General features: G+C 37.2%; 1 protein-coding gene and 1 long non-coding RNA gene across 3 annotated transcripts in view; one reads left to right on the top strand and one right to left on the bottom strand.

Annotated features, from left to right (window-relative positions):
• ARID4A (AT-rich interaction domain 4A) overlaps nucleotides 1–3,937 on the bottom strand; it is a 79,173-nt gene extending 75,236 nt beyond the window's left edge. For both annotated transcript variants that reach the window (XM_072629319.1, XM_072629320.1), the window contains exons 1-3: nucleotides 3,674–3,937; nucleotides 2,514–2,559; nucleotides 474–584 (exon numbers count right to left, since the gene is read on the bottom strand). In XM_072629319.1, the coding sequence (XP_072485420.1) occupies nucleotides 474–584; nucleotides 2,514–2,519 (117 nt within the window). In that variant the 5' untranslated portion in view covers nucleotides 2,520–2,559; nucleotides 3,674–3,937. The remainder of the gene's footprint in view (nucleotides 1–473; nucleotides 585–2,513; nucleotides 2,560–3,673) is intronic.
• Nucleotides 3,938–4,154: 217 nt separating this feature from the next.
• Nucleotides 4,155–20,584, top strand: LOC140517785 (uncharacterized). The gene is made up of 3 exons (XR_011971751.1): nucleotides 4,155–4,384; nucleotides 5,426–5,488; nucleotides 18,306–20,584. It is a non-coding gene; the product is annotated as an uncharacterized lncRNA (long non-coding RNA).
• The last annotated feature ends 1,366 nt before the right edge of the window (nucleotides 20,585–21,950 follow it).

The following is a 21,950-nucleotide window of genomic DNA, read 5'->3' as shown; positions in this document are numbered from 1 at the left end:
AATCATACACACGTCCTTCCTCTCTTTTCTTGTTCTTTCACAAGAATGTGTAATGTTTCTTTTCTTGTTCATTGTTCAAATCACAAACCTTTACTTGTGGAACCAAAATGGATTGTTGAAGTGATTATGTTGTCACAAACAAGATTATAATTTCAAATGACAGTAGAAAAAGTACAAGCATTTCTAAGTGAAATGTTTTGAAACTCAATGTCTAATAAAGAGAATGAAAATTAAAACATTATATCAAACATAAGGCAATTGTAACTTCTCATTTTGCATTTTTAAATTGTAACAATGCACTCTTGTGGTTTTAAAGATATTACTATATTGCAAGAATTAGCACAGCATAGTATCCTACACCAAGTGGATAGTCAATAAAAAATTAATGATTTTGAAGCAACTAAGCTCTCCTTCTCTGTTCATCTTGAGTGCAAAAACTAAGCATTAACAATTCTGACAGTCAGAAACACTACCTTAACTTTCACCAGCCTTTTCACAGTCTTAATCTTTGCCTCACAGAAGGCACCTCGGTACTTGGCACTGACATCAGTCCCCACAGTCAGGTAGGCAGGCTCATCTGCTGCCTGGTAAAAAGAATATATAAAGTTAAAATATAACTGCAAGGTTATTTTTACATAAAATCTACATAAATAAAATATTAAAAACCTTTCCTATGTTAAATACTACAGATTTAGGTTAAGTACCCCTAAATCTAACCATTTTTAAACAGTATTTCTTGTGTTCTAACAAGAATGATCCCTAACAAAACTTCAATCATGCCCCATTATAACATGCCCTGTAATTTTTAAGTGGAAAATATTAAAAGGGAGTGCACTGCCATTTCTTTTCTCCAGATATAGAGTCAAAAAACCTTTACCATATGCCAAAAGTTTAAGAATTCAGGAGAATATAGTACATTAATCTTAGGGTTATATTGTTAAAGACCTGAAATGGTCTATATAACTTTTTATTGTTTTAAAGCTTCAAAACACTTAAATCTTCTTTGATACCCTACCTCTAAGTCGAAACTATTAAATTACCACGATAAACATGTCAGTAGAGAGCTTTAACCAAATATTCATTGTAACAACAATAGACACAATGTAACACCTACAAATAAATAAGTATCCATTCAACCTATTTTAAAATTGAAAACATTATTTAATCAGTACTGTGTCAGAAGACTGAGGTTGAAATGGAAGTCACAACAGCTGATAACAGAGAAATAAAACTAATGCTCTTACATTTGAAGCACTAAGATTTTTTGCATTAATATTGCTGGTGTAAAAAAAGAAGCTTCCTTTGGAAATATCTAATTTCAACATGCTGAAGTGGCAAAAAAAAAAAATAGATACTTCATTTTACCATAAACTCTAATCCTCGTGTGAACATGCTTTTGTTGTCTCTTTTATACACAAATCTTATATGAAGCTTAGCACTTATTCACAGAGCTATTTATAGGCACATACATTTAAAAACAGTTGTAGTATACTGTAAGTAGGAAAATAATTTATTTTTCCAACTAGTTGTTTTAAACAACATTCAAACTTTCAAAGTGTCACTTTATTCATTTATTAAATTATATTTACCTTCCTAAAGTTTTAAACTCTGAAATATTTGGAGCATTTTTCAAAGCTTGCTGTCACCTTTCTTCCTGATAAAAATCACAGCAAGCATTAAGAATTTAGGAAAGTGAGGTTTAATAAATGAATAAGGCAATAAATCAATCATGAGTTTGATAAATTAACTAATTTTAAAAGCATATAAATTAATAAAATTTTAGAACTTCTTGTGGCAAAGAAGTATAATCAGGACTATTTTAAACTATCATTATAAAATGTCATTTCTTTCCTATCATCCTTTGAAATGTTCCTTGTTGGAATTATTTTGGAATAATCTTTTCCATTAAAAAGAGTTTAATAACATTTATCATATGGACTGAGCATTAAGCATTGTTTTAATTCAACCTCATGGATTTGTGTAATGCATGTTATTTCTAAAATCCTAGAAAAATTGAAATCTCTCTCCACTAGGCTCCCTCCATTCCATTCCAACTCCACATACATTCTTTGCTCTTTGGGGAAACGCACAAACAAAATCCCCCGAAACTCAAAGATAGGACAAAAGCTATTGTTTTGCAAAGGCCGCTGTCATTAGTGTTTAAAGAAAAATATTCGCCCAAAGAACAACAGCTCAGAGTCGGATCCCCTCGATAGAGTTAGAATTCTAGGGCCTTAGAAGAGGTCGAGGAGGACGGCACTTCATACACATCGATCGCTTCCGACACATTCAATAGATGCTATTTCCCCCCACACTCCTCAATGACTGACAAAGGAATAAAGTTTAAATATACATAAATATATGTATACATATGTATATAAATGCATATTTTTAAAATTCTCAGAACAAAAGTCCCAAAAGCGAAAGCTCAAGAGCAGGGGAGGAGCAGGGATGACCCAAAAGGGGCAGGCCGGTCCCTCTCCAGCGGGGAGGGCCACGCTTATCCCGTTTACCTTCATTTTGGGGGACGATCTAAGAGGTTCCAGCTCAAAGAGAAGTCTTCGGCAGGGCAGGATGCGTGAGGGAGGAAGAGAGAAGTGCAGTTAACCAACAAGAGCCCGAGAAGCCGTCCGAGTAAACAAGCCCCAGCGGGGAGGGGCACAGCCCTCGCTGTCCCAGGTCCGGGAGGAAAAGCAGAGGCCCAAGGAAGAGGGGGGGCGGGAGGAGCCCCCAAACCAGCTTTCATGCCGCCCCTCGGAGGACTTCCCTGCCTCCGCCCCTCTGCCCACTTCCACCCGGGCAAAGTGAAGTCGGGGCTTCCTCTGAGTGCCGCCGGTGCTGGCGGAGGGCGGCAGTTTCTGTTTCTCGGGCTCCTACGGGGGGCAGTCTCCGGGGCGGTCCGTGTCTCCCTCCGCTCGCCCTCTCCCGCCTCTGCCCCCCCCCCCCCCCGCCCGCTTCTCGGCCGCTTCCCCCCTCTCTCCCCTCCCCCCGGTGCCCGCGGTGGCGGCGGCAGCGGCGGCGGTGTGTCACGGCGCCATTGCTCTGCCTCCACCAGCTCTGCACCATGTCAGGCAGGAGAACAGGCTCCGGGTCCCAGAGGGGCAACAGCCGCCCGCCGCCCGAGAAAAAGAGAAAAGGGGAAAAGAGGAGGAGGAGGAGGAGGAGGAGGAGGAGGGGGTGGGGGAGTGAGGGGGTGGAGAAGAGGAAGGGAGGCAGCCGGGACAGGGTGTGGGAGGGGAGGAGAACCGCACAGTGGCAGCCACTGCCTCCTCCCTCCACCCGCCTCAACTTTTTTGTGGCGCTCCGAAAGGCGCCGGTCCTCCAAGCCCCCACCCCGACCCCTCTGGTCGAGCTCGCAAACCCACTCGAGGGAGAAGCGCCGCAGAGTTGGGACCCCTCTCCCGGGAGCAGCCCCGCTCCTCACTCCGCCGGAGCAAACTTAGCGGGGCGGCCACCCCCACAGCCATTTTACTCCGGGAACCGGAGAAGGGGTGGGAGGAGGGAGGAAAAAAAGAAAATCGGCAGCAGCGGTTCCCCCTGCTGAGGCTTCTCCTCTGCCGCCCCCACCCCCACCTCCAAACCTCTAAGTGCACCGGGACTCCCGGGCAGCAGCACCAGCTGCTACTGCCGCTTCGCCCATTCAATAGCCCCCGCTCCTCTTCTCCCTACCTACCAACTGCGGCTTAAGTACGCGCTGTCAGCTCTCGATCCCCCCAGGCACACTGACCCTAGCGGGCCCCCGTCCGGGCAGCACCACTCCTGGCCGCCGCGGCAGTTCCTGCGCCCAGTCCCCCGCTCGCCCCGATTTACTGCCACAATCCACCAAATAACAAGCTGTTGAGCAGACTCGCTCCTACACGAACTCCTATTGGCCCCTCATGACGATGGAGCACCCTTCCGCGCTCCTCATTGGAGCTCGCTACCCGCCGCCCCGATTGGATATAACGCCTTGAGTGCACCGATTGGTAAGAAAAGCAGCAGGTAGGAAATATCGTACTTATGATTGGTTAGCCGAAGAGTCAAACATTATTGGAGGAGTTGGGAATTGAGTCAGTAGATCCTGACAAATGATTGGTGATGATGACTCCGGATGTGCTTGAGTGATCACTGATTGGTGAACTCGGGGGTCAGGAAGAGCGACCCAGAGCGGGGATTGGCAGTGGGTGTCCCATGGAAACGGAACTCATAGCTGCGGAGAGGGGCTTGCACCGGGGGCGGGGCAGGGACTATACAAGGCGCCTGCGCTAGATCCTGTTCTCGGCGCCATTTTGTCTCGGCAGCAGTGGCTGTGGCTCTTTCCCATTTTAAGCTTGTCGAGGAGGGGAGCTGAGACTTTACCCGGTTGACTCGTTCTCATGGACTAGACCTTCACCTTCCATCCCGGGTGAGAGCACAGTGAGTGACTGAATAAATTTGGGATCCATCCACAAAGGTCAACTGAAGGCTGCGGTTAACTGACGGGGGAGGGTGTGTGTGGGGGGGGGGTTGAGGGGATGGCGCAGCAATAGCGGCACTAAGACCGGAAGTGAGGGGGCCTCGCGGCGGCCGCGGCAGAGTAAGTTCCTCACTGGGGGGACGAATGGGGGTGGGGGGAGTATTGAGGCCTTCTCTCCCGCCGGAGAAGAGGGGGTGGAGTTTGCTACCTCTTCGTAGAGCTGGATCTTCCCCTTTTTCTCCTATATGGGTAAAGAAGGTGTGTGCTCGACCCTGGGGCTCCACACCCCTCACCCATCTCTGTGCTTTGCCTTCCCTGATTCTCGTGCAGAGGGGCCGAGGTTTGACTTCTCTAAACTTGAAAGGAGTTATTCTTGCCAGGTGCCCCCTGCCTAAGAAAAGGGCGTTTCCACCCTAGCTTCGAAGCTGGGAAATCCCTGGTTCTCAAGATTCAGGAGTTCTCCTTCCCAGTTTGCCCTGATAGTTGTTCGCCTAAGGTCTTGCTGTGTCGAACTAGAATTCTCTTTTTAAGTGGAGATTGTATTTGACAGGAATGTAGTATGTCCAACAGTCCTCCAGTAATCATTCACCAAGAGGTACGGTGACCATTGATTGATTCGGCAGTTATGTAATGGACCTTTTAAATGAAAGTATTTTAAATCACTTTTAAATCTTAAGTAATGATGAGTCAGAGATTGGGTTGGAGAGGAGCACAGCAACTGGATTTTAAATTTTATTTAGAAAAAACTTGTTTGAACTAGGTAAAGTGTGTGTTGTTCCTTAATTGAGTAGCTTTTTAATGTAAAGAGACTGGCATATGCTAAACTGTATTAACTAAAATTAGAAAAGCTTTGGGTTCTAAGGAATTCACATTATTGTTTATTCTCACAACATCTCTAGTTGACTTTAAACTATTTTAGAGTCAGATTTAGTGAGGTGTAAGTGCTTTGATATAAGTGCTTTTAAAAAATTTCTCTCAATTATTTTGCAGTTTGGCTCTTAAAGATCTGTAGATTGGGTGAATTTGAGAAAGTCATTCAACGTTGTTTCGGAGGTGAGTCCTTATATAATTCTGAAAATATTGAGAATGAGGGGAGGAGGTGGCGAAAACACCTAGGAAATGAATTTTCATGCCTAGTCAGAAGTCTTTTGAGGTAGATTGTGATGTATTGTTGAAAGAAGGGGAAGGATGGGTGTTGTGCTTTTATTTAATAGGCAAAGATGAGGTTGTTTTGGGGTATAGAGAATTAATTGGATGCAGAAGGTATAGCAAAAATAAGCCTAAAATGAGCTTCAAGTAGGCTGGTTTGACTAAGACTTTGTTTAGTGGAAGTGAAACTGGAAAGGTAGGATAGAAACCAGATAATAGAGAACCTTTGAATTTCAGTTCAAAACTTTAAACAAAGTGTTAAAAGTGTTTTAAAGTACCATTCCCAAGATGGCACTTCAGGAAAGATTAATCCATTGACATCTAGAAGGATGCTTAAGAGGTGTTGGAGTCTGGCAACTGTATGACAAATTAGGAAACTATTGCAGTACTCTAGACATAAGACATGGATCAAGTAATGACAAGGGGATCTGGGAGAGAGATATTTGAAGGAAGAACAGGCAGGCTGCAACAAACAACAGATTTTGAGTCTTGGTGCTTTGGGGAAATGATAATTCTCTTTACTGTTCAGCTTTCATTTTGGACTTTACATGAGTTTTATAGTATGTGATCTTTTAGTATAAATGAAATCCTTTTTAATATGTCTTCTAAGGAATTTTTTCCAGTGAAAGCAAAATTGTAATCACAGGAGCAGAAATGTTTTATTTCTTTTCAACTATTTGTAGCTGTTTTCTTTGCATAGCTTCTTTGCATTGTAAATTATTAATGCAAATGATTAATATCCATAATCTTCTCAGCTTTTGATATCCTTTCTTTTTGTTGTACCTTCCCTCCTGGAACCCTGTGTCCCAGCCAGCGAATGTTGAGAATTAGCAAACTATTAATATTAGCTTGAGGAAAACATGATTAGGGAACTACAACTGCAACCTTCTATCTCCCCTATCTTCCCTTCATGTTCATTCATTTAACAGCTGTTAACTGTGCTCCCTATGTACAGTGTGCTGGGTACTAAGTTGATTATAAGATTTGATCACATAAATGTCTTTTAACTTTTCTCATGAAGCAGAAATTTATATTGTAACACACTGAAGCTCCATTTTTGCCTGTGGTTCCAAAAACATATATTTTAAAAATATTCCTGTCAGTCACATTGCTTGTATTATGTAGTACTTACCATCAGGAAACCCTTCTACGTCAGTTATACTTTTATTAAGTTGTAGTCTTGCCCACTAAAATCAGTTGTGATGTCATAAGTGGTATTGAAATTTTTAGCATTAGAATTTAGCAAAGAAGTCTTAAATCCGTTTTTTTTTAAATAGTGGTATAAAATATTGTTGTCATTTCCATGGTGTAGTGATCTTAGAGATGACTGAATTCTAGTGTTATCTTTGATACTTTCTAGCTGTTTGATCCTACTCAAGCACTTAAGTGCCTACCAAGTTGTCAGACACTGCTAGATGTTGGGAAAATAAATTATTTAATCTCTCTGAAGCTCTGTTTCTTGATAAGTAAAATGGGCATAATTATGACTCATGGTGTTTTTGTGAGGAAAGTATTTTGTAATTCTTAAAGTGTTCCATACATAGGAATTAGGTTCTGCATAGATAGCTATATAGCATGTCATGGGATATAATAAATTAGATATGTCCGCAGACAGAAGATCGTAGACTTCAATCTTTTGTGAATTTTTTTAGTAAAATGAGAATTTCTTTTCCCTCTATTAGGGGAATCTATTGATACTTGACATATTCTTGTTTAATTAGGATTAGGATTTACTGGTGGTACATGGTTTCCTTTTTTCACCTACCAATAGCCTCAACCACTTTTGTTGTCTTTATTTCTTCTCTCTTCAGAGTACACAGTGCAAGCTTTGAGCACTTGTGAAGTGACATTTGGGGGGCTATTTGGGAAAAACAAAAATAGCATTGATCAGTGAAGTTAAATTTTTCTTTTTATTTGTATAAATAAATTTTGAAAATCTTTTTTTGAGAAAACATGAATAATTATTAGGTTCTGCTTATGTTATACATCAGTTTCATTCTCTTTTGTTTAATCCTGAGCACTCACAAATGTAAAGACCTTGAGAATTACTGTTTTTCATGTGTAAATATCAGGTTTAGTTCTCAGTGATTCTGATTTCTAGTAGGATGTAGGGTTAGAGAATCTTTTGAAGAATATCATAGTGATTTCCTGATTAATCTTAAGTGCCTTTTTATATATAATTTTTTTTAAAGTTCCTGAAGAGTCTTGATGAAGCAGATTTTTAATTTGTATAAGGATACAAACATCCTCATTCTGATGATATAGTATATGATGTTATTCATAGACTCATGGGGTTAGGAATGGACAATATATCAGAGGGCATCTGAATCAGTCCCCTTATTTTAAAGGTGAAGACTAAGGAAGGCTGTGACTTGTGCAAGGTCATGCGGATGGTAAGCATCAGGGGTAGTATTTGAGCTGACTTCTGACCCCACAACCTCCACACACTATTAAGAGAGGTAGACTAAGTATTATGAATAAGTTGATTCTTGTAAAATGATTTTATGCTTCACTATGAGATAGACTGGACAGCATCACTATTTTTAATTCTTTGTCTTTCAGATTTATCCTGATATTTTGTAGGGAAAAAGTCATCAAAGGCTTTTAACCCTGTTTTCTTACTGTTTCTTGGAATGTTTCTGGTAGGTGATTTTTAGAATGATACAAAAAAAATAAGTTTCAGTTTTTAATATTGTATGGCAATGCTACTACATATAACAAAGTTAGGTAAGAAATGGTACTCTCTGAAATGTATAATGGTTTCAGTAAGCTTTTCCATGATGTTGAGAAGTAGATTTGACAGCTGTAGTGCAGCCAAAAAATTTCCCAATGAATCATTTATCTCTAAAGAAAATTAAATAATAGGTTAATTTCTAACCAGGTACAAGCTCCCGTATTGCTGTACTTTTCCCTTTTGAATTGCATAATCACTGGAATTCATAAATCTTAGTTTTCCTTTATGAACAAGCCTAAATAAAAATATGTTTCAGATTATGGAGTGAGTAGATAATATTTTTAGCAGATTGATAATTTTTGAGCATTTAAAATACTTTGATGTTTTAATATGCAAAGCTTTAGCCCAGGTATTCTAGATAATACAAAGAAAGTTTCTGTCCTTAAAGAGCCTGTGATACAGCTGGAAAGATGGGACATAAATGTGCTTTAAAATTCCTGTTATTTAACAGGAAAAAAATTTATTTAGGAAAACAATGGAAGCAGTATTGCAAGGTAGTGATTAATTGTCACATTTTATAATCACATAACATTAGAGGAGTCAGAAGAAATTGGGAGGAAAAGGATTTGGCAGGAAAAGCTTTATAAAGAGAGTGGGATCAGAAGTTGATCTTGAAAGGAATGGGATTCGGATAGGCAAGGCAGAAAGCATTCTAGTGGAATAAAATGGGCAAAAACTTAGGAGAAAGATTGAGGTATGTTTGGCAGAGAGTAAGTAAATCAGTTTGACTAGGCAAGTAGACAATGATGGGCCTAGAAATGTACTATGGGGCCAAAATGACTTGTTCTTTAAGCAATGGGAAGCCATTGAAAGGTGATGATGTTGTTTTGTTTTTGCATAATGTAGCAAGGGTGATAGGAGTAAAATATGTTGTTGGAAGATTAATTATGTATCCACGATTGAAAGTCTGGATAGAAGAGGAGATTGAAGGCTTACTAGTCCATAAAGACATAAATTAACAAGGTTTTGACCTAGTATGGTGATGGGAAAAGGAAAAGACAGAAACTAGGAAAGGAGTATCAGTAGGAGTGGGTGGAAGTCTTGCTCTTCAGGGCTTGTGAAATGGAATAGTAGTAAGAGATGCTTCATAGTGCACTGGAATGTGGGGTTACTTTGGTGATAAAGATCAGATGACTTCTCTTTTTGACACATTTAGCTTGAGGAGATGGTAAGCATGTTAGCTACAGTACTCAGGCAATTGAAAATGTATGACCAGAGCTAAGGATACAAGTCCAGAGTAGAATTTAAAATGTAGGTTTCATCTGTATAGTTGTGGTAGTTGTTGTGAAAGTGGTTTTTATATCGTGTGGTTTCAGGCTACAGAGGGACCATATAGGTCCAATCTAACCCTAGATTCACCCCCTCCTCCAAACTCATACGTTTTGCAGATAAAGATCCAGAGAGATTAAGAGACTTGTTCATAATGATGTGACTTAATACTGCAAGTGTACCAGTCATGTCAGTTGAAGCAAAAATGTTTTCAGATATTTGAAACTTTGTAGTTCACAACTACTTCTCTATATTTGTTTTTTTAAGTGTCTACACTGCGCCCAACATTGTGCTGAGTGCTAAGGATAAGTAAAAGTAAAAGAAGGCCCCTGCCCTTGAGAAACTCATGATCTAATGGGGGATATTAGGCAAATAATTATGTATAGATAAGTTATGTACAGAATAAACAGGAAATAATCAACAGAGGAAAGTGTTGAAAATTATGAGAGATTGGTCAAGCCTTCCTATAAAAGGTGAAATTTTAGCAGGGACTTGAAGGAGATCAGGAGGCAGAAGCAAAATTCCTTAGCATGCTAAAGACTTTTCAGGTAACCCAAGAAATTAAACATGTAGTTCTGTAAGGACCAGATGTGTCAAATGATGTAAACTATACTTGAACACTACACTTTTGTTGTAAATGAGAGGAAACATTCCTATTGGGTCATTTCTTTGTCCATATCAGTCTTTTCTCATTAAAGTACCAGTTGAATTTGTCAAATTTTTATAAACCTTGTGAATAATATATTTATAGAGTAAAAATGTTTGTATGTAGTTTCCATTCTTAACACTATTTTTAAAAAAATTCTGGCTTGTCAGATTTTCAGAATGTATAGTTTGGTTGTCATTATAGCTGTAATTTTATTTGCATCTTTATTGATAAAATGTCCGAGAGACTCTGGTGAGCAGATTTTAGAACTGATAAGAAATATCCCATCTGGTTCATCTGATGGTGAACTTTCAGGTAGTGAGTTAGATGATGTAAGTGCTACAATTGCAGTGGCAGATTAAGAGCATCCATCATGATTCCAGCAAGGAACTTCAGAAAAGTTCCTTCTACAGCTGACAATACAAATGGTAATGAGTGATGCAGTTCTCATTAGACTCAAGTTAGACTAAAAGAGATGTAGCACTACAATGTTTCAGAGGTGTGAAGATGTTTTTTCTTGACATCAGCCTGCTCCTTCTCAAACAACAGGTGAGGGTGCTTGCAGCAGCTTAATACTAAACTTAGATCTGACCGTATGTCATGTGCCACATCATCAAGAAAAGTACTCTTGTTTTTGAATTTTGTTAAATGAGCCATTGCTTAAAACATTCAGAAATGTACCAATGCTGAGAGTCCAACAAATAAGAGGAAATGCTAACTGGTCTGTTAGATTAAATGAATTAGAAAAGTCTATTGGTCTTATCATCTCACTTGGTGCTATCAATGGAAAGCTCTACCTATAAAAGGTTTGTGGAATAGCTTCTGTGCTGGACCTTGTTGAATAAAACTATGCCATGTAATTGATTCCTAAATATGATAACACACCTTCACTTTGACATGAAAACTAAAAGGAAACCACATCTGTCTCTAGACAAGTTTTATCTAGCATCCTCTCTGTGGAATTTTTTTTTTTTTTTGAAAATTGTTGGAAGACATTTATTCCTTATGTATAAATAACAGTTCATGAGCTGTTGCTGTCTTGCAAGGCATGCTGTAAATTTACTCAAACCAGACACATTTTTCTGGAAATTTTGGTTGGCAGTAGACAATGGAAACAAATACTTGGTTTAGCGGATTTCCTTGTTTCGGGAAAGGAGAGGCTAGAAACAATGATACCAGTGTACATATAGCTAGTTTTGAAACTCATGAAACCACTATTAACAAAGGCTACAATGTAACCTGTGACAGTTATTTTATGTCTTTTGATCTTTGCTTGAGACTTGCAAAGTAAAGGATGCTACACAGTTGACACTGTTTGTTGAAATAGTAGAGAACTTCCAGAAATAACAAAACCATGTAAGTCATTACATGGAACCCTAGTTTTAAAATCTACAGTGTAATAGATCCAGATCTATAACTCCTATGAGTACCTCCATCCAATGATTTTAGCAGAGAAGAGCCAAAGCAAAAGCCAAATACTATTCTGTTCTCCAAAGCAAATAAGAAAGGAGTGTATGTTCTCAACCAAATGGCAGTCTTACTAAGTGAAAGAAGCAAGTTGTTGAGTGACTATTATCAACACCTGACTCTAGAAAAGTTTATAATTCAAATAGCTATCAAGAATATATCCAAAAAGTGAGTAACTTGTTGGAGATTGTCCAAGTGCCAAATCAGAAATTACAACAATAGTTGAAGCAGATACTCTGACATACTTGTGACACTGCCAAGTGCCAAAAAGGACCAAAGATGTATATTTCCTTTACCAAAAAAAGTTTTGCGGCAAGTTGATGGCAAAAAAAGTGTGTAAATTGTGCTCCCTAAAGGAGAGATTACAAGAAAATAGACTTGATATTTTCTTCTAACTGCAAATGCACTTGAAATATGTATAATTACCAGCACATATTATAATTTTACTTTGCAGTAAATTTTTATCATTATTTTCTTTGCCTTGTGAATTAAAAAAATTGCACTGCATCAGTTGATACAGCCTAATTCTTAGAAGACTGACTCTACAACTGTATCTTCCAACCTAAAAGCAGAACAAATTACACTAGTCCTTGACAGATTAACTAGCTATTTTACAGAGGTGGGATGAGGATCTCACCTCTCAGAATGAAACTCAACTTAATTCCATTTTTCTGTTTGTCAGAAGACAATGGGATCCTGGGTATCAAAGCAATGGATAGCTATTTTGCATGGAGTAGCTTAGGATTGGATTCATGAGAAATGGCTTTTCCCTGACATCAGTCTTCATATCAGTTTGGAGAGCCCTTTTTTGGGGGGGAGCGTAATTTGTGTGTTAGTTCTTTGCAACAAGTTCTTGATTATCCTTTGCTCTCAAAGGGGAGAAACATTAGTGCCATCCTCTAGAGTAGTTCTTAACCTAGGATCTATGGACCCCCAATGGTTCTATGAATTGATTTTAGGAGGTCTTTGAACTTGGATGCAAAAACAATTACATCTTTATTTTCATTAGTGTCTAAATGAAATATAGCACTTTAGTTATTTATAAACATTATTCTGAGAAGGGTCTGTAGGCTTCACTACACTGCCACAGGGGTCCATGACACACACAAAAACAGATTAAGAAGCCTTACTTAACCCCAGTAAGTAAGGAACAAATCATACCCTGCCACCCTTGTCCATTTTTAGATAGCTGAAATTAGGTTAAAATGAAAATCTAGGATAGCCTTGAAATGGAAAGAAAAAGGTCAAAAAGGGGCCATAAGCAGTTTGAGAGGTTTTGTGCAGAAGCAAAAGGGAACAAGAAGTCTTCTGCTGTAGTGGTGAGATATATAGATAAGCCTCAGTTTGGGGTTGTTTTTTTTTTTTTTTAAACCATCAGCAGTTAGTCTCTTGATTATCTTAGAGCACCTGGGAATACCCTGCAACTCACATCAGTCCCCAAACAAGACTACCCAATACTTAAGGCACTCTGTGGATCTATATCTCATCAAAAGCATAGCTAAGTGTCCCCTACCTATGTGTTTATTTTTACTAAGCAACCAAAAGACAATTGGAAATAAAGATATTTAATTGTAACCCCGTACTTCCTGGAGGTGTTGTTGAGGAAACTTGAGGTGCTGGAAGAGTAAAACCATGACAAACTAGTAGATTTTACCAAGTTCACAGGACTTGAAATGTTTAAACTTGGCATTGGAAGAAGATTCTGAAGAAAAGGAACTCACAGAGAATCCATCTTGCCCAATCATGAATAGGAGTTGGATTGTATAGAGGGGTCAGAGTGATGCTTCCTGCCCCTGCTTCTCAGGACTTCTGGAAATTGCCATTATTACTTATGAGCTCTTCTCAGAGCTGAGAAACTAAGCCTTAGGCTTTTGAGAGCTTATGGGAGTATGTTGGGTGAGACTGAATAGCAGTAGTTCCCTCCTGCCTATTAAAGGGAGCATAATTCATAATCTGTTATCCCCATTTTGATCACCAAATGATTTATTTTCATTTTCCTCTTGCCAGAAAAGAGAGACACAATTTTTACTTCCCTATCTGCTTACCAGAGTAGTTAGAGCCCAAGTTTTTGTTTCTTGTTATCTTCTTACCATTACACTTTTTCATTTATTTGCTTTAAAAAATGGTAACTGTCTACACTGAATGACATTATTAATGTGACAGTGTCCAAGGAAAGATTGGGAAAGAAGTTTTTGGTCTTAAAGAAAGAAGACATTTTTATCATTTATTAGAAGCTGAGGTTGGAAAAGGGGAGGCCCTGAATCCTCATGGTAGAGAGAAAGTATATAAATCTTCTAGTAAGAAACCAATGAGGCTGTTTTCATTAAACCCAGTACTGTTATTATATAAGTACTCTACTTTGACATGTGGGCATGTTACTTGTAGGACCAAGTCTTGTATATTCAGGAACTTTCTTTACATAATACCACAGAACATAAAATAACAAAATATTTCCCTCACAACCCTGGGGGTGGGGTGGGTGTGGGTATACACATACATACACACAGTATACCCATTATCAGTGAGAAGAGTATACACGTCTAAAGGACACCCATAGCAAGGTGTATACCCAGGGAACGTGTGGCTGGGATGCACATGAAGGAAACACATGTACCTAGGGCTTAGCCCTCTGATACTCCAAGGCCACTGAAATTTTTTGGTGATGACATTTCACTCCCCCTTTTGTTACCAGTTTGTCTTGAGGTTTCTGCCAGGAGTCTAGTCCTTGCAGATCTGTCAGATCTCCAATCATACATAACTACTTAACAATGCTCTTCTGCTCCCTGTAATTACCAAGTTTGGCACTCCTAGGGAAGAAAATTTTCTCTGCTTCTAGCTTCAGGTTTTAGCTAGAGTCTTCAGCTGTATCTTCATAAGAGGTACAATCTCTACCATTGCTCTTTATGCTGAAAGCTGTAATATTAGTCATTAGATCAGTGTTCTCCAAACATTTTTGTGTACCCAATCAGTAGATAATTCTGAGTACATCCCCAAATATATGTATACTTACAAATGAGGTTGCATACATCAATCCTATTGTTATTGTTCAATCTGGACTCCTGTTTTGAGGTTTTCTTGGCGAAGATACTGGACTGGAATGGTTTACCATTTCCTTCTGCAACCTCTTTTACAGATGAGGAACTGAGGCAGACAGGCTTAAGTTACTTGCCTAAGGTCACACAGCTAGTAAGTGTCTGAGGCCAGGTTTGAATTCCTGAAGATGAGTCTTTCTGATTCCAAGGCCAGTGCTCTATCCACTGTGCCATCTAGCTATCCTGTTTATTAATCCTATTAACAGTATATTTTAGATACTAGATTTTAATGACTTTAATAGTTGGAAAGGATTTGTCACAGATATACAGTTTAAAATAGAAGATGGTACAGTAGAACCTTGGTTTACGAATTTAATTTGTTCACAGCTTCTGTTCATCATGTGATTTGTTCATATTGCAAAGCAAATTTTCCCATAGGAAAATTGTTAAGTTGGATGATTGGTACCACATCCCCAAAAATATTCATATAAAAATAATTATTTGTAATTTTAAGTTTTTTTGTCCCTACTGCGCCTGAAATACAATAACAATGATTAGTACACAATATAAATCGAAAATAAAATAAATTAACCTGTACTTTGTCTTTGAGAAGAGTTGTGGCTGGTGTGAGGGAAATGAGAAGGGTTATTGCTTGAAAGGAAAATCTCCTCCTGTGAGAACTTCGGGGATTTCCGTCAAGAGTGTTCTCTCTTATGGTACTTTCACTAAAAGTAAGACTAACGCTACTGCCTTCACTTATTTTTCATTTTTTAGAATCACTTTCATGTTTTGGTTCATTGATTTTTTTTTTCTTTACCTTCACTTCTGACTAGGAAATCTAATGACTTGGTTTTGACGTTTTTCAGAATGTCATGGAAATATGACATTGCATACATTGTTATATTTTTGTGGCTCTCATTACTACAGCCTTATTTGGGTGATCTTTTTCAACAAAATTTTGATGTTCATAATGTGAATTTTTGTTCTTCCTGGAAGACAAATTTTGCAAAAAAAAAATTTTTTTCTTGTCCAGCAAAGCATACATAAACCAGGTTACTTGTAAACCAAGGTGTAGTATAGTGTCGGCTGGACTTACTAAAGAGCATGATGCTCATTTATTTTTTAAATCACATCAATTATGCAAAAAGTTTTTTTTTTAATTCAGCTAGCAAATTTTTATATTCCTTTATGTAAATCAGTTATTTTTGCAAACTAATCAAAAGATGAAACATTTTTGTACTTTTGACATAGGTTTCAAAACTCAATGAAACTTCATTTGGAAAATTTCTTAAACAAGTTGGAAAATTGTGTTGCAAGTTTTAAAAGTTTGTAGATATGAGAATTCTTAAGATTATGTACACATTTTAAGCAACAGAATCAATGATGCAAATATTTTCAGACATGCACATCACTTTGTCTGATATTCAAGATAATTAGGGAACTAATACCAACACAGATATATTATATAACACCAAAAACCCACTGCCTAATGGTTATATAGCCAAAAATTTTAATTACTAGCAGTGAACAACCTCTCTAAATTATACAAGAAAATGTAAAGCAGAACAACTCTTGAGATGAGGGGGTTTTACCTCAGTGATAAAAAAGAAAGATGGGAATGGTCACTATTGGTGAGGTTTACGGAAAGATGGGTACACTCATATAGATGTATTAACAGAGCTGTGAATTTGTCCAGTCATTCTGGAAAGGAGCTTCTATTGAAGTCTATGCTAAATATTGCACTCTGAGTAGCAGAGTTGGATAGGGCTGAAGATTAGAATTCAAATGAAGCCTCAGACTCTTAATAACTATGCTTTTGAGTAGATTACTTAACCTTGGTTTCTTCAAGTGTAAAATAGGGACAATAGCACTAACCACACAGGGTTGTTGTGAGGATCCCTAATAGGAGTTAGTACAGTGCTTGGAACATAGGTATGGTGTTTAATAAATGCTTATTCTCTCCCTCCCTCCATTCCCTTAACACAGATTTAGTCATTCTAGTCCCAGCTTTGCCACTAATTAGTTCTGTGACATTGAATGCCTTTTTCTTTAGACCTCTTTTCTTTATCTGTTAAAGTGAGAGGGGATAATGGAGAGTATGGAACTAGATGATTTCCATCCCATTAGCAGTGTTGTATAGTGGAAGCACTGACTAGACTTATACATCAGTATAAATGGAATACTCTGGAAACATAAGCTCTAGGATTCTGTGAGCAGAAGGGCGGGAATGAGAATGGTAGGAACAACATCTAGGAATGCTTTAGGACCTTGGCATTCAGGAGTCATACATGATAGGAACAACACTTCTCATTAAACTGGTTGGAACGCATGACTGTAAGTTTTTGGAGGTCCTTGCAGCATAGGACGTTTTCCTTAAAAGGTGGTGAAATCATCTTTGAGAATTACATGGTACAGAAGAATAAGTCACCAAACCAGTGATATAGTTGTTCCCTTTCTGTTCACCTATATTCAAAAACCCAGTACACAATGAACTAGAGACTCCTCAGGTGTGGCTTGCACATGTTTCTGATCAGACAGATCATCATAACAAATGTTAGGGGAGGGTTTGGGATATTCCTAACTGAACAAATGCTATAGGGAATGAGTTTGATGGTTTTATGAGTCTTCCATTTTATTCCTATTCCACACCAGAAAGACTAGTTTGTCCGGATTCAGGCCTCGCCTAGAAAAAGGAGTGTGGGAGAAGAGAGAAGGTAAAATTAAGAAGGAAAGGGAAGTTCGTTCTCATGGTGCTATTAATTTTTCAATACACTTTTATTAACCTGTGATGTTTGAAAAGATTTCCCTCAACCTATTCTCATACCTTCCCTGGTCTTAATCTGTCAAGCATAGATTAGAAGGTATTTTGGATCACTGAGTGTCAAAATCTGCCTTTTCTTGACTTTAGCCTCCTATTACATCCAGGGGTGTTGCTGGAGCTGGCTCACAGCAGCTCTCTAAAGCCATGGGTTAATTTTTCAGGAATTTTGCAAGCCAGTTGTTAACCACATTGTTAAATATTAAATAATTATAAATTTACAATTAAAAGTAATAAAAACAAAGGCAATACTCAAACCTCACAACTTCTGATTATTTTACTACATTTTGCTGTTTGTGATCTTGAGATTTGATATGTCTCATATCTATGTAATACAATAGTGGAAATACTATTTAATGGTTTATAACTGTGCATTTTTTCCCAGTCATTCAGTGACATCACATTGGTCGCTTGAAATTGGCCGTAATAGGAGGATTTTGCCATTACATTATGAATAGCACAGGAAATTGTGAAAACATTGTTCAACAAGGAAGTTCCTCCTCTGGAATCACACTTGGTTTTTCAGTGGTGAGAGGGACTTTGCTGAAACAGATAGTAATCAAGTATTTATATTCTGATTATGTGACACTTGTTGGCAATAAAAATTTTGCAAGAAATAGCAAATCACACTCAAGTGGTAAGGCTATCAATTGAAAAGCAAGGGTAGCTTAAAATTTGTAATTTCTAAAGTTATATTAAGTTCTTGTTAATAAATTGGGTTTTTTGGTTACTAACATAACAAAATTATCTTTCAGATTCTGTTCCCTAAAATGCCAAAAGAACTGTCAGCATTTTTTTCATGTGAAGAACATGAAAACAGAAATTATGGTGGAGCATCAAAGCCAACAGAACTCCAGATTTTGAATCTATTGAATGACCAATCGTTGAAGAAAACCATCATGTTTTATAAAAGAAATAGATAATCAGTCTTGTACTTCAAGATAGTTGGAGTGAAAAAGGAGCATTTATATTTTCAGAGAAGTGTGAAGGCTTGAAATGAAAGAAGATAAATTAAGATGTAAGGCTTGTTCAGCCATTCAACATTTAGGAGTGACAGCAGGAAAGCATATCTACGTATCCAAGGAATGGAGTGTATATTTAGCAGTTCCAAAAGGCAAGATTACTTAGGTAAGCTTCTCTGTGGGGAAAAAAAATTAGAGAACACACTATTTCTACAGCCCCTAACTACTAAAAGATTCACCAAAAAATTCTCTCAAGTTTTTAGTACTCTTTACAATGTACTAAAGTGTATTGGATCTTTAATATTGAGGGAACAATGGAATAATGTCAAGAAAAAAATATAATAGATACAGGCAATTTTTACCTACATACAATACACAATGAACAGAGAGCTGGGCCTGAAATCAGGAAACCTGAATTTAAATCCCACCTCAGACACTTAAATAACTGTGTGACCCCAGGCAAATCATTTAGTTTGTCTCCTCATCTGTAAAAAAAAAAAATGAGGATAATAATGACATTTACTTCAAAGGGGAGGTTGTGAAGATAAAATAATACAAATGTTAAAAAAATTAAGATAGTTAATAATATTGTAGGGGAAACCCCCCCCCCCAAAAAAATCTGTATCATAATTGATGAGACAAATAGAATTTAAAAAAAAAAAAAAAGGCACCGAATGGTTTTTATCTCCAGTGCTCAATTCAGTCAGCTACTGTGCATAGATGCTGTTTATTGCTCTAAAAGAATTTGCATTTTTAGATACATCATTATTAAAGCCATACTCATTTGAGGTAGGTAATACATACCTGTAAGTAATTTTAACTGCATTGTTTGTGATGGTGCCAATACAGTGTGGAAAATAAAGTTGTTAGAAAATTTTCCATAAAGGAAGTTGATTTAAAAAATATTTCTGGATAAAATTCATTGTTTATCAACAATCAAATCAAATTTATATTTAAAAAAATCAAAATTATTAACATTGGGGTAGGGAAGCATATGCTTTGGTGGTTACTGCTATATGGTGAAGACATACTACATTTTACTTCCATTTTTCTCTTATTCTAGTTTGGCAGATTGATTACCTAACATTAATTTCTTGCATTTTAACATTCTAGAGCAATTGTTATTGCTTTTCAACTGCTTTGTAATTACATTTAGAAAGTACAAAAATTAATGTACCATAAGAATTTTGGAAAATGTAAAAATTGGTACTGGAAAGCATGAATCTCAAGTTGAAGACTTAACCATAAGTTTTAAAGACATTTTTTCATTTTAATTTCATAAACATAATAAATTTAGTGCCCTTCCTATGAGTGTTACTTTAAAATCATTCAGCAGATGAGTTTAATGTTCTACTGAACAAAAATGATGACAGCATTTTTAATTATTTGTTTACTAGAACCATTGGAAAAACTTCAGTATGAATAGCTGTTGGAAAAATTTAAATTTAAAAATAGGAAATTGATTTTAACAGCTTTTGGAATTTTGTAGATACAGAATTACACATTGTTCCAATTCCACCAACTATACAGAAAGTAAAGAGTTCCATTGTAGTCAGTAGCAAAGTTGAAACGTTTAGATTTTGTGAATATAATGTGATAAAAATAAGTTTATGATAAATAACAGTAAATTACATCAGATTTATTAACAGATTTTTTGGGGAAAGGATTAACAGATCTGAATGAAAATTTATTCTCAAATTCTGGTAGAGCTGTAAGTTGGCATATATATGAGTTGGGCAAAAAAAAAAATTCAACAAAAGCATTCTGTGAAAATTTGTAGTATAGTGTACTTTATTTGTAAATTTTGTGTTACACATCTTTTATACCAGTATGATTTATAATAAAATTATATACATCTGTGTGCATACTTTTTCAGAGGATGTGCATTCTTGTTGGAATTAAAATTTCTGGTGGGGGAAGGGGGAGGTCCAGCATTTTTCTGTTGTGGACCCTTTGGCACTCTGGTGAAAGCTATAGATCCTTTCTCTGAATAATGGTTTGAAAAGCATAAATACATGAGATTACAAAGAAAACCAATTATATTGAAATAAAAATGTATTTTTACGAGTGCATATATGTATTTTTTTTAATCCAAATTCACACACCATGTGTGAGTCTTAATGACACCTAGTTAACCCAGCCACAAAACATAGCTGGACAACAGATTCGTTTACTTGGATTTTCTTGTCCATATAATTAGGTCAAACTCATCTGAGTGACTTTCAGACAGGAGCATCTAGAAATCACCACCTGCATAGGGAGCTTTTATTTGGACCAAGCATTTAATATCCTTTGCAAGTGTGATCTTTGCCTAGGGAACACAAATACATTAACTAGAAATATGACAGTTGTCTGGGTAGAGGTTATAACTGAAATCAAGAGGCATAAAAGACTCCCAAGGGAAAGAATTTATAAAGGGAAAGTAGCAGTCCAGGGATGAAACCTTCAGAAACACCAAAAAGAAGGGCTCAAAAAGATCTGCCATATCAGTTTGTGGCATTTAACACATATAACCACTCCCTACTTTAGCTTGTAAAAAACTTTTAACAAGACTTCCTATTGTATGGTGGCTAACTAGTTGGTCTCCAGAGTTCTCCTTATATACTCCACCAGCCACCCAAATTCATAAATTCAAATTGGGGTACCACCTACTAAATCCAGCTTTCAATATTTTAGTATATTGTCTATTACTATATTTTTCTTTTATTAGTTCAGTTTCCTTAATATTAGGTAGAAATTTAGATGGATTATTGTAAAAAATACAAAAAAATCTTTCTCAAGACTGCTATTACACCTATTTCAGATTTTGAGTTTTTTATTTTAAAATTATATTTGAACTTTTATTGTAGCTTTCCATTGGCATTAGTGATAAGATTGAAAATGTTTCAGCCCCTCACAGTAAAAAGTGATTTAAATGCCTGAATGTAATACTAAACTAATACCCACCTGTTTAAGAATACTTTTTATTCCTTTGTTTCAAACAAAATATCTAGGGAAATTATTTTCCTATTTCTTCTTAAGACTAAGAGTTACAAGAAAATCATAGTTCAGACACAACTATCCTGAAGTCTTAGACTAGAGAACAGAATATTGTCCTTCCATGTCTCCCTTCCTGAAAGAAAACGGATTAAGGACCAAATCATCTGGCTCCAAGTCATTTCAGAGCCAAGAAAGGGAATGGAAAAAAAGACGACCTCCTTGACTTCTGAAGCCATTCTCCAAGGATAGGCAAAGAGCCCCAAGGAAGGGCCTCAATGCAGGATTCTGCATTTTTCAGGCAGCCAAAGCAAAAACCACCAGGTTCTTATCTAATTTTCATTTCAGTACTCCATGAAATTTTTTCTCTTCCTTGGGATTGATTAAAAGTTGCCTGATGAATGATATTTACAGATTTCATTAAGTTAGAGCAGATTTTCTGGGAAGGCTGATTTAGGAGTT

This window comes from Notamacropus eugenii, chromosome 1 (genome assembly GCF_028372415.1).
Source record: "Notamacropus eugenii isolate mMacEug1 chromosome 1, mMacEug1.pri_v2, whole genome shotgun sequence".
In the NCBI taxonomy this organism is placed as follows: Eukaryota; Metazoa; Chordata; class Mammalia; order Diprotodontia; family Macropodidae; genus Notamacropus; species Notamacropus eugenii.
Note: the sequence above shows the minus strand (reverse complement) of the source record. Positions and strands in the feature narration are given on the sequence as shown.